Source organism: Neovison vison, chromosome 7 (genome assembly GCF_020171115.1).
Source record: "Neovison vison isolate M4711 chromosome 7, ASM_NN_V1, whole genome shotgun sequence".
NCBI classification, from domain to species: domain Eukaryota; kingdom Metazoa; phylum Chordata; class Mammalia; order Carnivora; family Mustelidae; genus Neogale; species Neogale vison.
Window position 1 is genome coordinate 18,443,533 of NC_058097.1, and position 19,907 is coordinate 18,463,439.

The 19,907-nt window shown below is 41.2% G+C and overlaps 1 protein-coding gene across 2 annotated transcripts in view; it reads right to left on the reverse strand.

Annotated features, from left to right (window-relative positions):
• The window catches only part of CBFB (core-binding factor subunit beta), a 63,599-nt gene extending 45,272 nt beyond the window's left edge, over nt 1–18,327 (reverse strand). For both annotated transcript variants that reach the window (XM_044255997.1, XM_044255998.1), the window contains exons 1-3: nt 18,011–18,327; nt 17,698–17,784; nt 12,538–12,654 (exon numbers count right to left, since the gene is read on the reverse strand). In XM_044255997.1, coding sequence (XP_044111932.1) covers nt 12,538–12,654; nt 17,698–17,784; nt 18,011–18,088 — 282 coding nt within the window. In that variant the 5' untranslated portion in view covers nt 18,089–18,327. The remainder of the gene's footprint in view (nt 1–12,537; nt 12,655–17,697; nt 17,785–18,010) is intronic.
• Between the last annotated feature and the right edge of the window lie 1,580 nt (nt 18,328–19,907).

Here is a 19,907-nt window from a genome sequence, read left to right on the forward strand (position 1 = left end):
AAAAAGGTTTTTATCCACACACACAAAAAAAACCCCGTCAAACATTCCCTAACCTGTCCTTTTCCTTCTTCAGCTACACAGTACAGCACAGCTCCAGAGTACTAAAGCACCAAAAGGCACATTTTTTTTAATTTATTTTTTTAAATTTATTTGACAGGCAGAGATCACAAGTAGGCAGAGAGGAAGGCAGAGAGAGAGGAGGAAGCAGGCTCCCCGCTGAGCAGAGCCCGATGTGGGGCTCGATCCCAGGACCCTGAGATCAAGACCTGAGCCGAAGGCAGAGGCTTTAACCCACTGAGCCACCCAGGCGCCCCCAAAAGGCACATTTTAAGTACTATTTTAAATTCTTGGTTTCTAAATATACATCAGTTTGTGAGGACTGATCCTAAACTGAAAAGCTTGTAATAATTTTCAAATATGTACACTGTATATTTTCATAAAAGAAGGTAACAGTAATTAAACTCTTATCATAGTCTATACTCTAACATGAAAAATTTGTTAGCAAGGCCAGGGCTTTTAATCCTCCGTAGAAAACTAAGTATCCAAGAAGTGTTATCAGAGAAATAAAGTCTCTGAGCCTGCTCAAGCTAAACAATATTAAAATTTACAAATGTTGGGGCACCTAAGTGGCACGGTTGATTAGGCATCTGTCTTCAACTCAGGTCAAGATCCCAGGGTCCCTGCTCAGCAGGGAGGCTTCTTCTCCCTCTCCCACTCCCCCTGCTTCTGTTCCCTGTCTCCTGTGTACCTCTCTGTCAAATAAATAAATAAAAATCTTAAAAAACAAAACAAAAACAAAAAGGCAACAGATATACCTGTGTTAAACATAAATAAATAAATTTTACAAATGTTTTCCTACCAGTAAAATGGAAATTATAAGAGTATCAGTGTATGTTATCTATGCATCAATTAAAACAGCACCTGGCATATAGCCAGTGTACAGAAGTGTTTGCTATTATTCTAATACTTTTTTTTAAAGTTTTAATTTAAATTCCAGTTAGCACACAATATACTATTACTTTAAGGTATACAATACAGTGATTCAACACCTCCATACAACACCCAGCTCTCATCACAACAAATGCACTCCTTAATCCTCATCACCAATTTAACCCATCCCCCCATTCACTTCCCCTCTGCTAAAATCGCCAACACAAGAAACAACAGGTATTGGCAAGGACATGGAGAAAGGGGAACCCTCTTGTGCTGTTTTTGGGAATACAAACTCATGCAGTCGTTCTAGAAACACTATGAAGTTTCCTCAAAAAATAAAAATAGGGCGCCTGGGTAGCTCAGTGAGTTAAAGCCTCTGCCTTCAGCTCAGGTCCTGATCTCAGGGTCCTGGAATCAAGCCCTGCATCAGGCTCTCTGCTCAGCAGGGAACCTGCTTCCTCCTCTCTCTCTGCCTGCCTCTCTGCCTACTTATGATCTCTGTCAAGTGAATAAATAAAATCTTAAAAAAAAAAAAAGTTAAAAATAGAACTACCCTAAAATCCAGCAACTGCCCTACTAGGTATTTACCCAAAGAACACAGAAGTACTAATGTGAAAGGATACATGCACACTGATGTTTACAGCAGCATTATCTACAATACCCAAATTATGGAAACAGCCCAAATATCCATCAATGATGAATGGATAAAGATGATAATGGCATATACATGCAATGGAATATTACTCAGCTATTATTCTAATTCTTAAATGAGGAAATAAAGGTACACAGTAGCAAAGCGAGTCCCATCCATTCTGAGATAGTTATAAACTTTCTGCCCTCCCAAAATGCCTTTACTACAATAGAACACTCAAATTGTTCTGTAAGAATGAAAAAGAGTTTTCATGATCACCACCTGTACAGTATGATTACTGTTTTCTAGATGACTGTGCAAAGATTTCCTAGATGGATGGAAATTGTGTGTGTACTCATCAAGTACATCAATGTCTACACTGCTTATCTTTTTATTCTAAAAATTTATACTGACAATTAATTTTGTTGCCTCTCACTATCTATTTCCAGTTTCTCTATCCTTTCATAGTCAATAACAGTAAGATCAGAAAGATAATAGGGGCACCTGGCTGACTCATTTGGAAGAGCATGCAACTCTTGATCATGGGGTCCTGAGTTTGAGCCCCACATGGGGTACAGAGATTATTTAAATAAATAAAACTTTTAAATAAAGATAACACATTTTTCTTTAAGTCAGGTTAAAAAAAAAAAAGCATTCAACAATTACTAACAAGATGTGCAGAAAATTCAAAAATAAAATAAAAAGTTAGGCCCCTGGGTGGCTTAGTGGGTTGGGCCTCTGCCTTCGGCTCGGGTCATGATCTCGGGGTCCTGGGATGGAGCCCCGCATCGGGCTCTCTGCTCAGCAGAGAGCCTGCTTCCCCTACTCTCTCTGCCTGCCTCTCTGCCTACTGGTGATCTCTATCAAATGAATAAATAAATAATCTTTAAAAAAAATAATAAAATAAAATAAAAAGTAAATGCTATATAAAATATGTCTTAACCTAAAAAAATTCCATTGGGAATTTCCTTTATCTCACTGCCCTCCCCCACACAGATACATGTTGGCAATCACCCTCCAAGCATATGGCCCACAGATATGCATTTTGAAGACTCTCATGGCTAGGGTTTTATTAGACAGTAATAAATGACCTATTTTATTTGTTTTTTTAATTTTAAAAGATTTTATTTATTTGACATAGAGAGGGAGAGATCACAAGTAGGCAGAGAAGCAGGCAAGGGGTAGGGGGGAAGCAGGCTTCCGCTGAGCAGAGAGCCCCATGCAGGGCCTGATCCCAGGACCCTGGGACCGTGACCCGAGCTGAAGGCAGAGGCTTAACCCACTAAGCCACCCAGGCGCCCCAATGACCTTTTTTATAAAAGAGATTTATTTTTAAATTTAAATTCAATGAATTAACATATAATGTATTATTTGTTTCAGGGGTAGAGGTCTGATCTGTGATTCAGTTCAGTGCTCATCACAATACATACCCTTCCCCAAAGCCCACCCCCACTCCCCCACCCTTCAGCAACCCTCAGTTTGTTTCCTAAGAGTCTTTTATGGTTTGTCTCCCTTTCTGGTTTCATCTTGTTTCACTTTTTTCCTCTCTTCCCCTATAATCCTCTGCCTTGTCTCTTAAACTCCATGTATCAGTGAGATCATATAAATGACCTTTTCCTAACAGTAGCTAGCCCCCTCAAAGTCCTGGAAAGCTTGCTTCCAAAAATTCCTAAGAAACTTAGACACTATCCCTAATCCCCTCCTAAGGTAAAAGTATATAATTGGCCACTCCTCATGACCCTGGTGCAGCTCTTTCTTCCCATAGATCCTGTCCCCATGTTTTAATAAAACCATCCTTTTGCACTCCCCAAAATTCCATGGTCCTGGGATCATGACCGGAGCCAAAGACAGATGCTTTAACTGGCTGAGCCACCTACTACAGTATCTTAATAACTGAATTATAAAGTTTAGAACTGTCAGCCTTACACTTGTATATATTTTTTTAAGATTTTATTTATTTATTTGACAGAGAGAGAGAGATCACAAGTAGGCAGAGAGGCAGACAGAGAGAGAGGGGGAAGCAGGCTCCCTGCTGAGCAAAGAGCCCGATGCAGGGCTTGATCCCAGGACCCTGAGATCATGACCTGAGCTGAAGGCAGAAGCTTAACCCACTGAGCCACCCAGGTGCCCCATTACACTTGTATTTTTAAAGAAAAAGTTTTATTTCAATATTTTTAAATCCAAGAGGGAGAGCTGACTGACTTCACACATAAACAAGATAGTTTAAAAGTCAGTACCTTCCAGTTAGAGTTACACTGATTTGCTTATACGTAAATGTACCTCCAAGGTATCTGAAGATCATGAGTTCCCTTCTCTTGAATTATACTATTTGCTTGGATTTACCTTTTAGCATAAAGGTAAAATTTTAGTTTTGGCCTTATCTGAACTATAGACTCCAAGTTAAAGAAGACAGAAATAATACGTCTGAGGAAAATCCTTAATTCTTCCCCTCCTTCCTTCTGCTTCCTTTTTTTTTTTTTTAATTTTTTTTATTTATTTGACAGAGAGAGAGAGAGAGATCACAAGTAAGCAGAGAGGCAGGCAGAGAGAGAAGAGGAAGCAGGCTCCCTGCTGAGCAGAGATTTCCTTCTGCTTCTTACCACAGTATTTTTTTAATGATTAATTCAAAGACTTCAAGGATAAAGACTGCTGAAATATTACATCAACTTTAATTTTGGGGTAGGACTGCTAATCTTAATTTCAGTGCTTCCCATTTTCCCTCATTACTGATGTTTTTTCAGTTGGTCTTGAGGTACATATATATATAACAAGGGGTAACTGGGTAGCACAGTTCGTTAAGCATCTGCCTTTGGCAAGGGTCATGATCCTGAGGTCATGAGACTGAGTCCCATGTCAGGCTCCACGCTCAGCAGAGTCTGCTTCTCCCTCTACCCTCCCCCATCTCATGATCTCTCTCTCTCTCCCTCAAATAAAGTCTTTTTAAAAAAGAAGTAAAATATGGGGCGCCTGGGTGGCTCAGTGGATTAAGCCGCTGCCTTCGGCTCAGGTCATGATCTCAGTGTCCTGGGATCGAGCCCCGCATCGGGCTCTTTGCTTGGCGGGAGCCTGCTTCTCTCTCTCTCTCTCTGCCTGACTCTCCGCCTGCTTGTGATCTCTCTCTCTGTCAAATAAATAAATAAAATCTTTAAAAAAAAAAAAAAGAAGTAAAATATTATGTATACTTAAAGTATATTTTAGAAAGCCAGACAAACCAAAGTAGACTCTTAACTACAGAGAAAAAACTGATGGCTATCAAAGACGAGGGGGGCAGGGGCACCTGGGTGGCTCAGTGGGTTAAGCCTCTGCCTTCGGCTCAGGTCATGATCTCAGGGTCCTAGGATCGAGCCCCACATCGGGCTCTCTGCTCAGCGGGGAGCCTGCTTCCCCTCCTCTCTCTCTGCCTGCCTCTCTGCCTACTTGTGATTTCTGTCTGTCAAATAAATAAATAAAATCTTAAAAATAAAAAAAAAGACGAGGGGCAGGGCTTGGGTGAAATAGACAATAGTGATTAAAGAGTATACATATCATAATGGAAAAAATAAAACAATATAAATAAATAAATAAGGCTACTTTAAAAGAAGCAAACAAAAAACACGTTACTTATTCCACTGCATTAAAATGTCAGTAAATAAACGCTAGAAAATATACTTCGTATTTTAGTTGAATAGAGAGATTTAAAATCTAGATCTGACAAACTAGTTGTAAAGTCTCGATTTTTTGGGGGGGGAGAATCACATTCCAAAACTTTACCACAGCTATCTTTTATTTGGAGTGACTAGGCTGTCTGAGGAGAAGGAACTGGTTGAGCCTGAATAGGGATTTCTCAAAGCTAACATCAAGGAGTCCTCTAAACCCTGCCAAATTGTGGATGGTATATAAACAGACACAATATTTATTTTGGGACAAAGATCCTGCAGGCAAGTAAGCAAAATGCTCCAGAAGCACCAGAATCACAGACCTTTGGAAAAACCATTTAAAGCAAGCGTCCATCCTCATTCATTTAATCAAATGCTGTTAAATTTTGCTTTACTTATGCTCATGAAAATGAATGATAAAAGATTTTGGTTTTAAGTACAAAAGTTCAGAGAAGAAAATAAAACATCAAAATTTCTTTTTTTTTTTTTTAAAGATTTTATTTATTTATTTGACAGAGAGAAATCACAAGTAGATGGAGAGGCAGGCAGAGAGAGAGAGAGGGAAGCAGGCTCCCTGCTGAGCAGAGAGCCCGATGCAGGTCTCATCCCAGGACCCTGAGATCATGACCTGAGCCGAAGGCAGCGGCTTAACCCACTGAGCCACCCAGGCGCCCCAACATCAAAATTTCTTAAAAGTATCTGCTCTAGAGGCGCCTGGGTGGCTCAGTGGGTTAAAGCTTCTGCCTTCAGCTCAGGTCAAGATCTCAGAGTCCTGGGATCCAGCCCCACGTTGGGCTCTCTGCTCAGCAGGGAGCCTGCTTTCTCCTCTCTGTCTGCCTGCCTCTCTGCCTATTTGTGATCTCTGTCAAATAAATAAACAAAATCTTTAAAAAAAAAAAAAAAGTATCTGCTCTAATAACATATACTTCATAACTACTTCTCAATGTCTGCTAGTAATGTTATTTGACTATCAATTAAAATCAGAAGTTAAAAATAGAAATGCAACTGTTAAAAAGTTTAACCTCCCTCTGGGGTCAACGTAATAACACTAGACATTATATTCAATTTCTATAGAAAAAAATGACAAACAGCACTGTAAAGTTCATTTTTTCAGTTTATAAAATATTTTTTATATCCTTTATCTTTATACTCAAAAACTAGGATCATGTTATAATCACATACAATTAATTTGAAACCCTAACCCAGGCTTTACAAAACACAGAATACATGCAAAAACCATTAATCTGACCATTCAAGACTAATAACTTCTGGTGAACCATAATCATTTGCATTTGTTTGAAATAAAAAGTAATTGGAAATGGGTCCTAAGAGGAAAGATCAAAGAACTGGAAGTTGCTTGGCCTACAAAAATTTAACTAAGAATGACTTAAATTCCAACTGGTTGCTTTCCTTGTCTTCTCAAAGCAAAATGAGAGAAAAGCAGTTTAGATTCAGGAAGAACTACAAACATTTTGGCTGTCGGGGTTTAAAATACACCAGGATGGACCACTTGGGAAACATGTGGTGTTCCAACACTAGCTACAAGTGAAGCTGACCTAAGGCACAGCACAGCACTAAACTCCATAATTAAGTTACCTATAATTTCACCCTACAAAACGATCAAAAAGCCCAATTTTGGACAGGGTATTACAATTTAAAAGGCATTTTCACATATTCTAGTACTTCATTTAATCCTCACCATGAGGTATATGAATAGGACAGACATTCTGATTCCCATTTCCAGATTAAAAAAAAAAATAGCTATGATTGCCTTTTGACAACTCTCTCTGCTACGTTGTGTTATTTTGAACTTTTTTTTAAAAAAAATTTTATTTATTTGACAGAGAGAGACACAGCAAGAGAGGGAACACAAGCAGGGGGAGTGAGAGAGGGAGAAGCAGGCTTCCCACTGAGCATGGAGCCAGATATGGGGCTTGATCCCAGGACACTGGGATCATGACCTGAGCTGAAGGCAGACGCTTAACGACTGAGCCACCCAGGCAGGCACCCCTTATTTTAAACCTCTTCTAAAAAAGATGGTTAGAGCCAATGCAGACAGCTCACTAGAAACCTGGGTACAAAAGTTTCAAATATATTTGGATTTTTTTTATTTCATTTATTTATTTGACAGAGAGAGAGAGATCACAAACAGGCAAACAGGCAAGTAGAGAGAGAGAGAAGCAGGCTCCCCGCTGAGCAGAGAGCCCGATACGGGGCTCAATCCCAGGACCCTGAGATCATAACCTGAGCTGAAGGCAGAGGCTTAACCCACTGAGCAACCCAGGTGCCCTTCAAATATATTTGAAAGATGGTATAAACTTGTGTGCTCTGATTTGATCTTACATAAAATACCTATTTATGATCAGTTACCATTAACAGGCCTTCCTTACTGAAGACCTCTGGTTTGAAAATATTCTTACAGGGGCGCCTGGGTGGCTCAGTCAGTTAAGCAGCTGCGTTCAGCTCAGGTCATGATCTCGGGCTCCTTGCTCAGCAGGCATCTGCTTCTCCTCTCCCTCTGTGCGCGCTCTCTCTCTCAAATAAATAAATAAAACCTTAAAAAAAAAATTAGATGCCTTGGGGCTCCTGGGTGGCTCAGTCGGTTAAGCAACTGCCTTCAGCTCAGGTCGTGATCCCAGGGTTCTGGGATCGAGCCCCGCCAGGCTCCCTGCTCAGCGGGGAGCCTGCTTCTCCTCCTCCCTCTGCCTGCTGCTCTGCCTCCTTGGGCTCTCTCTCTGTGTCAGATTAATAAATAAAATCTTTTTTTTTTTTCTAAATTAGATGCCTTAAAAAAATATATTCCTATAAACACAAAGGAAGAATGAATGAAATAAAAGGACTGATTTTGCGGAGTCAACTTTCTTAGATCATAAAGCCGTATTTCAAACCAAAGAGAGTATGCAGGTTCTGTCTCCTATCAGCATTCCAATATTTCCAGAATTCACTAAATTTAAGTGAATATTGCAGTAGCCAGCCTCAAAGATACCCCCGATGATCCCAGCCTCTGGTATTCACACCCATGTATGTGAATAAATACTCCTCCTTCCCTGTCAAATGTGGGCTAGATTTAGTGACTCCCTCCTAATGAAAAGAGTAAGACACAAGTGACTGGAGAACAGGTCATAAAAAGCATGGTGACTTCATTCTGTTTCTCTCACTGTGGAGAGGCACACATGACGAGTAAGTGAAGCCACCTACGAACAGTCACGTGAGTGAGCTTTGAAGTGGATTCTTCAGCTCCAGTCAAGTCTTCAGAGTCTGCAGAGTCCCAGCCCTAAGCCAGAATCATCCAGTCAAACCACTCCCACACTCCTGTAAAAGGGCACAAGGGAATTCCTGGCCGTGCCTTGATTGTGGGTAGTGTTTACATGCGTGCGTACATTTGTTAAAACTCAAATTTATACAATGAAAATGGGTGCATTCTAGTGTATGTAAAGTATACTTCAATAAAGTTGATTCTTTTTAACAGGCCACTGAACCTTTGGGATAAGCAGACCAAGGATCACTTATGCGAAAGCCATGCCCTGACTTACGAAGTAAAGGCTGGGCAGTGAGAAAACAGAAGTGCATTAACAAGCCACCACCACAAACACACACGTCCTAAACTGCTCCTCAAAACTGCTCCACCCACAGTCTTTCCTATCTCAGATGACAGCAATCCCATACTGCCAGTTGCTCCTGCCAAAAACGCTGGAGTCATTCTTGACTCTCACACCCCACATCCAGTCCATAAGCAAATCCTGTCGGCTCTATCTCAAAATATAACCAGACTATGATCACTTCTCACCAGCTCCACTGCTACTACCCTAGCCTCTCGCCAAGATCACAGCAACAGCCAAACTCGTCTCCCTACTTCACTCTTGCCCTCCTACAGCCTATTATTAACCCAGCAGCTAGAGTGATCCTTTCAAAAACCCAAGGCAGATCATATTGTTCAACTGCTCTAAACCCTGAAACTACTCCCCATCTCACTCACCATAAAAATCCATGTGATTGTGAGGTCACATAAACTGGCTCCTTGTTATCTCCCTGATCTCATCTCCTGTTACCCGCCTCCTTGCTCAGTCTACTCCAGGCACACTGGGCTGCTTGCTGCTTATCAAACACACAGAATATGCTCGCACTCTAGGACCTTCACAGTGACTGCACCCTCTTTCTTTCCACTGATACCTACATGGCTCATCATTCCCGAACCTCCTTCAGGTCTCTGCTCGTACATGACCTTCTTTACCCAGACCAACCTATTTAAAATTACAAACATTTCTGGTGCTTGACCACCCTTATTCTTATTCATTTTGAGTACTGTCTAACCTCCACTCCTTCCATAAAACAATCTCTAGGGAAGGATCTTTGTTTAGTTCACTGATGCATCTCAAATGCCTAGGACAATGCTCAGTATACACAACAGTTATCCAACAAGAACCTTCCAAATGAATGCATTTTTCAGCAACTGTGTCAGGTACTGGGCTAAGCACTTTATATCCACCATTTCATTTAATGACTAGGGAAACCCTGGGAAGTAAGCATTAACCTCATGTTCTGATTGAGGACCATAAAGGTCAAGTGACTTGCACAAAGTTATATAATAGTGAATGATGCCAGGACTTACTTGAGCCTAACTCCAAAGCCTTAGCAGTAGTTTCCTCAAAGTTGGGTGTGAATGAAGAAGGGAACTAAGCTGCTTCAGAAAGTGACTAGGCTGAGAACATGTGGAAGAAAATATGCAGATCTGAGATCCAAAATATGAAGCAGAAGCAAACAACTAACATTTGGAGAAATCCCTTTGATTATTCTTTGCTTCTAGTCCTGGAGGGACAAAAATACAAGCTAATAACTATCAGAAAGAGAACCATAAAAAAGGAGTTAAGAAAAATACGAGACTCCATAGCTTGGAGTTCCATGGTTGAGAAAATATGGGTCAGTACCTTTTGGCTAAATTCACTGGTATCCTTTATCCCACTGGAAAAGAGCAATATACTAGCAGTTTCCTATTTGTTTTTGTGCCTTAACATGTTTTCCTTTCCTCTGGATCCTACTGATATAGTACAGGTGTTGAAAAAGTATATTTAAAAAGTATAGGATCTACATATAAACATTTGCAGATTTAAATCTGAGGCAAAGATACTGAGTTTGCCACTGTTACTATTCTTGGAACACAGCCACACTCATTTGTTTACATATTGTCTATGGCTCCTTTTCCACTCTCACAGCAGACTTGAGCAGCTGCCACACAGACCACATGCCTGCAAAACTAAAAATATTTGATATATGGCTTTCTACAGAAAAAAACTTCTAAAACAAATATTAATAAAATGTAAGTTTCCTGATAACTCACTTATATCCATTCTATCAATTTTCCAGGTGTATTTGGAAACATACCCTCTAAACACTAAAATAAGTCATACAAAGTTTTTGTTATTGGTGGTCATGTAACTAAAAACATGTCAATGGCTTAAGTCCAAGAGTAATCTGGTCTTCGGTCTGGTAAAGTTATCATTACATTAATTTAAGCAAACATACTTTCTAGTAGAGTTAACACCCATTTATTAGTTAATGAATACTGGAAGACCTGGGTAACACTGAGATGTGCACTTTGAAGTGTTAAAGTAGCTTAGCATTAAAATTGAGAAAATAACTTTTTGGTTTATGTCTGTAGTATCTGAGCCACCATGTTAAATAAACATTAAGAAAGTGTTTTGAACAAGGAGAAAAATAATTTCTTCATTCACTTACACATACATGCACAAAAGAGACAAAAAAAGCATAATCCCACAATGACTTCCCAACTTCTTCCTTATATATAAGAATTATAAAATAGTAAAACCTGGAACATTTGCTTTTAATCTTCCAAGCAAGCAAGCTAATACATAAAAAAGCAAATCCCTTATTACTCACTTTGAAAATTCTATAATCTATTTTCCCTCTTCCTCTCCAAAGATTAGTTGGTTTGTCACCCACCAAAGATCAAACCCTGGGGTGCATGGGTGGCTCAGTCAGTTAAGCACCAGACTCTTGTATCTGACTCAGGTCATGATCTCAGGGTTGTGAGATTGAGCTCTGGGTTGGGCTCTTGCTCAGCAGGTAGTCTGCTTGATTATTTCCCCCCTCCCTCTCTCTCTATAACAAAGAAATAAATCTTTTTTTAAAAATATTTTATTTATTTATTTGACAGAGAGAGACACAGCAAGAGAGGGAACACAACAGAGGGAACAGGAGAAAGGGAGTGGGAGAGGGAGAAGCAGGCTTCCCACTGAGCAGGGAGCCCAATGCGGGCCTAGATCCCAGAACCCTGGGATCATGACCTAAGCCAAAGGCAGACTCTTAACAAATGAGCCACCCAGGCGCCCCTAAAATAAGTAAATCTTAAGGAAAAAAAACAAACAACCCATCTTATGTCCTAAAGTTTAAACAAAAAACTTCATTGTGTATATATATAAAACCAGGCATATTTTTCCTAATACAGGCTCATACAAAAACCTTTGTATTATTTATTATGTTTTGCAAATAAAGTGAGAAGTTATAGTATTCATCACAACACTAAGAAGAGTAAATGAGCAAGTTGATAAAAACAGGCATAGAAACACAAAGGAAATAGGAGAAATACTGAGCATAAAATGAGGCCAAAAAATATTTTTCTTTAAGTATTTTATTTCCATAAGAGTCAACTTCTACATTAAAAGATGAACCAATCCATTATTCACTAAAATTTCACCAAAATTATGTAATACATTTAAGTTAGAGTTTAATAGAGCTCTCAGTTTAAACATTTCATATGTTCAATCTAAACTTCCAACATAAAAATTTTAAGGCATCAATTTGTTTTCCCAGCTTTTCCTCAAAACAAAAAAATTATTTCCAAAGTTCAAGTTTCACACTATTTTTTAATGAAAATTAAATTTGCAGTATTAACAGAAGTAGAAAGTTACCCATGAGCTATTTCTAAATATTATTAAATTATGCCTACAGAGCCTTTTCCCATTTTTCTCTTAATTTTATTTTTTAAAGCACTGTAGTCACTTTGGTTAGTGAAACAAAATATACCCTGTCAATACTTTCAAAAGAAGTTAAGTTTTAAATGTTACATGTAAGAAAGCACACTACTCTTTAAGAGCTAGAAGTTTCTATGATGAATATTACATACATGAAATTAGTAATGGAATGACATAAAAAAATTGACAGTTATTTAAAAAATCGTATTACATCCTTATAATATGAAAACACACCTGACCATATGTGTGTATAATCAGACCTATGATCTCTTCATTAAGCTGTAAATCTTCCAATGATCTCTAATAAAACAATCCACAGTATTTCAAATTGCAAAGAAATGTTTCCTACCTTGCCTGCTTCTCTTTCTAAGTCGACATACTCCCGGCTAGGTGTCTGTCGTTGTTCTCCCTGCCAGCTGGCCGGAAAAAACTGGAGAGACAGATTGGTTCCTGTGGCCACAAAAGCCTTTTAGAAAAATCAATACAAACAGGATCAGGAGCAGGACATTACATAAATTATGCAGGCAGTCATTTATTTTTACATCAGTTTCTGTCTTAAGCGAGGCAGCACTGAGAATACTTAAAAGTAAAAAAACATGCACTCATCATTTTTCTTAAGTATTAAGTTACAAACATCTGATTCCATTTTGAGGACCTTCGCCATTGGCTGCTTAAATATAAAATCAGACATGGAATCAATACTTTCTTTCAGGTCATTTTTTGCTGACGTTAGGATCTCGCATTGCTAATGTCTAACCAGAAGACATCATCTCTGAATTTAAAAACTTCTATTTTTAAATGTGAAAATCACTAAAGATCTATACATTTTGAATTTTAAAGCACACCACAACTTCAAGTTGTATAAATGGGACATTTTAATTTCTCTTGATTTCCCTTGCTTAATGAAATACTGCGTTCTCAAGCCCATGTTAAAAACGCACAAGACTGTGTCTTTTGATAAATGATACATTAGCAATGTGATGTGACAGTAGTTATCTCTCTAAAACCTTAGGGGATTTAAAAAATATGCGTTTTCTGAAATTTAACTTTAGGAGAACTGGATCTGACTATATAAGAGTATTCATCTAATATTTATAATAAGATTTGGATGCATGGTTCAACAGACAGAACAATCTAAAGCCATTTTGATAAAGTGTTCTGTGTAGCCCCTAAGCAATTTAACTACATTTCCTCCAAGTAAAAAATGGAATTAGCACTGTACCTCTTCCAAAGGGAAATTCAGAAAGAAGTAAAAAAAAAAAAAAGCATTTTGGAAACAAAACAAAACAAAACAAAAAAACCCTGAAACATTTTCATCATCTGAATGTAAACTTTCTTTGTTGAAATGAGAGGTTTTGGTTTGTTTTATTTTACTAATTAAAGTTCCACAACATACTTTGTTTCCAATCAAAGAGTCTTCATCTGAAAGCAAGGGGTTCACATTTTGGGCAATTTGTTTAAAGCCATCAGCTGATTGAACCATCCACTAGTACCCCCAATGATTAACAGCTTAGATTCCTTAGAGTTAAAAATGTATTCTTCCTATTTCTATTATTGGTATTGCAGGTACAACTGCCAACCTAACTGCTAAATCTCTAAAGAAATCTTTGATGCCATTTACCTAATCAACAGGGATACTCTTTCTTGTGGTATTTTACATGAACGGGGACTGAACGGGGACTGAATAAACATCAATATTACAACATTAACCTTTAAAAAAAAATCTTTCCCCATTAATACCAAGTTTAAAAAACAACCAAGTATAGTGAAATGAACCAACAATAGTTAAAATGAAAAGCAGACTCTAGAAGGCACAGTGCCTAGGCTATAGGATGAAGCAATTTACTTAGCTGTACATCAGTTTCCCTACTAATTAGTATTTGTAAAGTGCTTATAATAGTACCACGTAAATGCCATTTACGTGGCATTTGTATTTGCTAAATAAGAGAAATAGTTCTGAGCTGGATAAGAGAGCTGACTTTTTCAGCCTCAGATAATAAAATAAATTCCAGTGTAGAGTAGTGGCAGATAAGAGATTCAGCCCATGAATGAATGCCTTGTGTCAAAATCCTCAAGGCATGTTTCTTTAGTATTCACCTAGTAACAAATCCTTCCACTCCCTGTGTACCCCAAATCAGCTCTGTGCAAGTAAAAACAATCTACAGATCTTATTACCTCACCTCCTGTCTGAAGACCAACCTCAGAAGAGATTTCCTGCTTCATCACTTCATGCCCATTATCTCATCAAGATCCCTCTCTCTGAGAGAGGAGAAGTGGTAAAAACAGATCATTCTACAATAGCATTTCACAAATTTGACCACAGAACTCTTTTTCTAATGGAATATCTACACACACATAACAATTGGGAAAACTCTGTTCAAAAACACAAAAATGCTTACACTGGTTATCACTGTCTTTATGTAAGATTTCCAGTTTGTCCCAATGATTATTCTACAGGTTTCACAAATTGCAAAATAACACACTTTAAGCCAATTCAACATACCTTTATCCTTCCATCTTCAGGACTAAAAATATATAGTTTTTACTGTTGTCACAGTCATCACCATACCTGAATTCTTTAATTTACCATTAGTGTTGAAGACTTCTCCCAACACTCTTACCACAATAAAACTTACATGAGGAATAAAACAGACCAAATAGATTCCACCCCTTACCCATAATCACTTTTATTCATGCTATGATAAGGAGTCTGGGTAAGTTTTATAGTTATGATCACAACTATCTAAATACAAAATAAATTCCTTAGTCTCAATGATACACTAAGGAGATGTTCAAAATTAAAAGAGTAAAAAGGGGGGGAGATTGATAACAATTTTGGTAATTACACAACATATTTTTACTGTATACAGTTGCCGTCAAAATAATACCTTCTCCACACCTATTTTCCACAACCAAATAAGTGAAAACCACAGCCTGTTCCTAACTAAAAAGACAAATTTAAAAAAAAAAAAAAAAAGACAAATTTTAGGCATTATATTAAGTAACCTCTAGATTAATTAACTATAATTAATCAAGTAGCTATGATACAAAAGACGTTATGCAGAGTACCTGTTTAGAGGGGAGTATATTAATGTATACACCAGAGTTAATGTGGTCTGTACCCTCTAGGAGCTAGGGATCCTGTAATTTAAATGTGAAGATACTGAATTAAAGGGGGGGGCCTAGAAAAAGGAGGAAATGTGAAATTCCTTCCCAAATTACAAATAATTACATTATTCAACAAATTAAGACATGTATGCTATATTAAGTGAGAATATTACACAGAATTCAACCTACCCTCCTTTAACTTTTAATACTTGTCAGATATTAAGAACTTATTAAAATTCATAGGATCAGATATCTGGAAGAGAGAAAGGCCTAAAAAGTCTGTCTGATTTATCCCTGGAAAGAAACTTATGATAAATACAAGCAACCTATAATACTACTATAATATTACAATAATATTATAATATAGCAATTCGGATCTACTGTGGGTTAAATTATACTCCCAATTCACAATTATACTCAGTAAAGTTCCCGATGTGACAGAAAACAACCTAATAACTATACTTTATAGGTCCTCCCCAAAAAACCCCCTCAGCTCTAAATATCAGGAAGTACTTTGTACCTCATCCTTCACACTTACATCAATTACCTCCAGGAAATCCACTGGTTAGGTATACCATCCACCTTTTGCAAAAGGAAGCCCAGACAACGAATAATATATCACTGGATCAACCAATGAATGATTCTTCTATCACTCAGGCCAAAACCGAAAGCATGTCTTAGGCATTTTTTTTTTTTTAAAGATTTCATTTATTTATTTGACAGAGAGAGATCACAAGCAGATGGAGAGGCAGGCAGAGAGGGAGATAGAGGGAAGCAGGCTCCCTGCTGAGCAGAGAGCCTGATGTGGGACTCGATTCCAGGACCCCGAGATCATGACCTGAGCCGAAGGCAGCGGCTTAACCCACTGAGCCACCCAGGCGCCCTGTCTTAGGCATTTTAATCATGAACTATGATCAAGAAACTTGGAAGTGTTTTACTTACATAACAGGCACTAATGACCAAATATTCTAGAGCTCCTAATAGATTTAGCCAGTATCTTCACATGATCTGTAATACAGTTCTAAAAAGTCTTCATTTTAAATAGAAAAATATTCTTAATTTGATTTTGGGACGCCTGGGTGGCTCAGTTGGTTGAGCAGCTGCCTTCGGCTCAGGTCATGATCCCAGCGTCCTGGGATCGAGTCCCACATCGGGCTCCTTGCTCGGCAGGGAGCCTGCTTCTCCCTCTGCCTCTGCCTGCCTCTCTGTCTGCCTGTGCTCGCTCTCTCTCCCTCTCTCTGACAAATAAATAAAATCTTAAAAAAAAATAAAAATAAATTTGATTTAGGTGATGAAGAGGGAGAATTTTATGGTATGTGAATTGTTTTTCAATAAAATATATTCTCCATAAGAGGTGTGTGGGGGGGGGAGCAAATGTTCCAATATGTCCTCCTATTGTTAACCCAAATTCAAACTCCACCACTGCTTCAAGTCTCTGCAAATGCCATGGGCCCAGTTCAGAATAGATAACTGCATTCCATTAGACAGCACTTCGACTTCTTCTGTCTTTTAATTAGTAAGATCTCTTTTCTTTAGCTTCTTCCTACTTATCTTTGGCTTTTTCATCCCCCCCTCCCCCGTTAGCACCTCCAATAAGACAAACCAAAAAGACGATGAGACACTTGAGCTTTTTTTTTCCCCTAAGGTAAGGTTTGGTGAAGGTGAAGCGCACTGAATTCACTACCTAAAACACGGCCTCAAGATCAACTGTGGGTTTCACAAACCCATGCGATTCTTCAGGAACTGCGGCACTAAACGGGATACGTTTCTGAGGTTTGAAAAAAGATGATGATGGTTTCTGATTCTCCTGAGCCTTAACATTCTAAGAAAATAAGATGGCCCAGTCTTCAGGGCTTGTTTGTCTCTATTAGGTCAATAGATGACTGGTATAAAGCTTCTCAGCTATACTGGCGGTTAAACAGCTTCACAAACAGATTTAACAACAAACCTAGCGTCCTGAGAAACTGACTCTCGCCCAGGAATCAGATCTTTGAATGAAGCCCCGTTCTTTTTCCGCATGGGTGTTTTCTCCCTGACAAATACGCTACCCCTTAACGAGTGACACAGCCCTTACAAAGACCTCTCCCTGTTTAGTTGGGCTCGGGTGTGAGTTCTCCTCGCGGCAAACTGTTTGCCGAGCCGCGTCTGGGAAACACAACCCGCTCGCAGAGAGCCACAGGGAAGCGTCTCCCCGCGAGGACGCGGCCCGCCAGTGTCTGGTTTCGCATTTTGAATCCCGAGTAGGAAGTGAGACGGCGCCCGCTCAGTTCCGGGAGTCGCGGCGTCCGCGGCGCGGTCCGGAACCGGCCTGGGCCGCGGCGGCTCCCCGCGCAACAAGTGACCCGCGCGCGCCTCGGTCCCCGCGCCCCGGGCCCCCCGCGCCCCTACCCCGCCGACTTACGATTTCCGAGCGGCCGTCGCGGCAGGCGTTCTGGAAGCGCGCCTGGCGCTCCTCGTGGGGCCGGTCCCTGAAGCCCGTGTACTTAATCTGCAAGGCAGAGACGGCCCGAAATCAGGAGCCAAATCCGCGACGCCGCCTGCGCGCCCGCCCGCCCCGCGCGGCGCAGATAAGGGCAAGCAGAGTCTGCGGGCTGGCGGCTGCCCGGGCGAGATTGCCCCTCCGCCGGGCTGCCCGGGGCTGCGCCGCCCAAACTTTTCTCCGCCCGGGCCCACTCGGGGCGCGCTGCGGCCTCCAAGCCGCCCGCCTGCCTCACCTCGCATTCGCGGCTCAGCTTCCTGAAGAACTCCTCGTTCTCGAACTTGCTTCTCTGGTCGGGCACGACGCGCGGCATCTTCCCGCCCTGAGGCAGCGCCGGCCGACCGGGCTCCGGGCTTGCGCGGCACCCGCTGGCCGGCTTCACGCTGACCGACTGACCGCCCACCCGCGGCGCCCAGACTCTGGCTTTCCTTTGTTTCAGGCGCCCGCCCGCGTGGGCTCCCGCTCCCGGGAGTCTGAGATGCCGCCGCCCGCTCGAGCCCAGCCCACGCCACCGCCGCCTTAGCCGTTGCCTACCGCCCGCGCGAACCCAGCACTCGCCGCCCCCCGGCCGCCGCCGCCGCCACTTCCTCTCGCCGCCCACCTCGCAAGCCCGCCCGTCCGCCCCGCCCCGGTCGGCCCCACCCCTCCTCCTCGCGCGCCCGCCCGCCCCAAACTCCGGCAAACAAAACGCACCATTCACAACTCTGCGACCCGCGCCGCGCATGCGCCGCCCGCCCGCTTGCGGGGCGGCTAGGCTGCGGCGAACCAGAGCTCCTCCCGCTGCGCGGCCCTCTAGGTCCCTTAGCCGCCCGCGGGCTGCTCTGTGTAGAATCGCTCTGCGGGCATCTGCCCGGACCTTAGAGACGAGGAGCGGCCCGCGCGGGTCCTTTCCGTCGACTGTATGGAACTTTGGGGTTCCTCAGCTGCTCGGAGTGACCCCAGATTGTCACCTGAACCTGAGGAAACTTAGGTCCTTGGGGACTTTGTGTCCCAAAACCGACGGGGAGGGATGTAGGCTGCTCCTAGCAAAGACTAAAGGTGGTAACAGACCACAGAATCTAACTGAATCCACATCGTGGTGGAAAGGTCGGAGCTGTTGGGAGTCAGAGGGTACATGTCTGGGATCTCACTCCACTGTTTACATGAGCCTGAAACGAGCCCTGGACGCTAAGCCTCAGTCTGCCTATTTGCAAAATGCAGTCACAAGCTCTCAGGGTTAGCGTGAGAGTCCAACACATAATGAGCACTCAATAAACAAGTCTCCAAAGAAGAAAAGCTGAATTGTATGTAAACCTAATGCCAGTCCATCTATTTCCCCAAATGTGCAATGAAACCCTAAAAAAGATCCACAAGTTTTAGGGGAGTCATTTGGCCCAAGCTGGAGAGAGTTTGATATGGGATTTATGGCAGAGGTTGACTAAAAGTTGATCCTCAATAAATTCTGATCCTTAAAATTCCAGCGTGTAAAAAACTCAGTGCAAGGGTGGCAAATAGGTGCCAATTCTGACTGACAGTAGCTGGCCATATTGCAAAGGACTATGAGGATACAACGCCGGCCTGAACACAGGATTTGGCAGAATTTCCTACCCCTGCCTAGTTCAATCTCAGTTTTGCACATGCGGAACTGAGCTAGGGTGACCAAGTGTTGGGTTTTCCAGAGACTGTCCTGGTTTTACAGTGGAAGTCCCATGTCCTAGGAAACCACTCAGCTCCTTGCAAACTGGGGTGGTTGGTCACCCTGAGATCCAGAGATGGATCAATTGCCCAAGGTCAGGGAGGGAGTTTTCAGCAAAGTCAAACCCGTAAGCTGGTGGTTTTAACAAATACTCTTTCTGAATAGCAAACATAGAATCACCTCTCTCCAAGGGCATTCTTGCCGGGCCCACATCAAACCTGTGTGACTATATGAGTGTGCACAAATAGAAAAGGTACAGATGTGGATGTCACCAAATACTACCATTGGGCCTCCATCTATCTCTAAATAGTCCCTCAGTTCTCTTTCAATTGCAAGTGACAGAAACCCAATTCAAACAAACTTAAAGGTAGAAAGGATTTCATTTTATTTTAAGTAAATAAATCACACAGAGGGAGGGATAGTCTCCTGGTTTTTCCCCCGTTTTTCCATTTCTTCT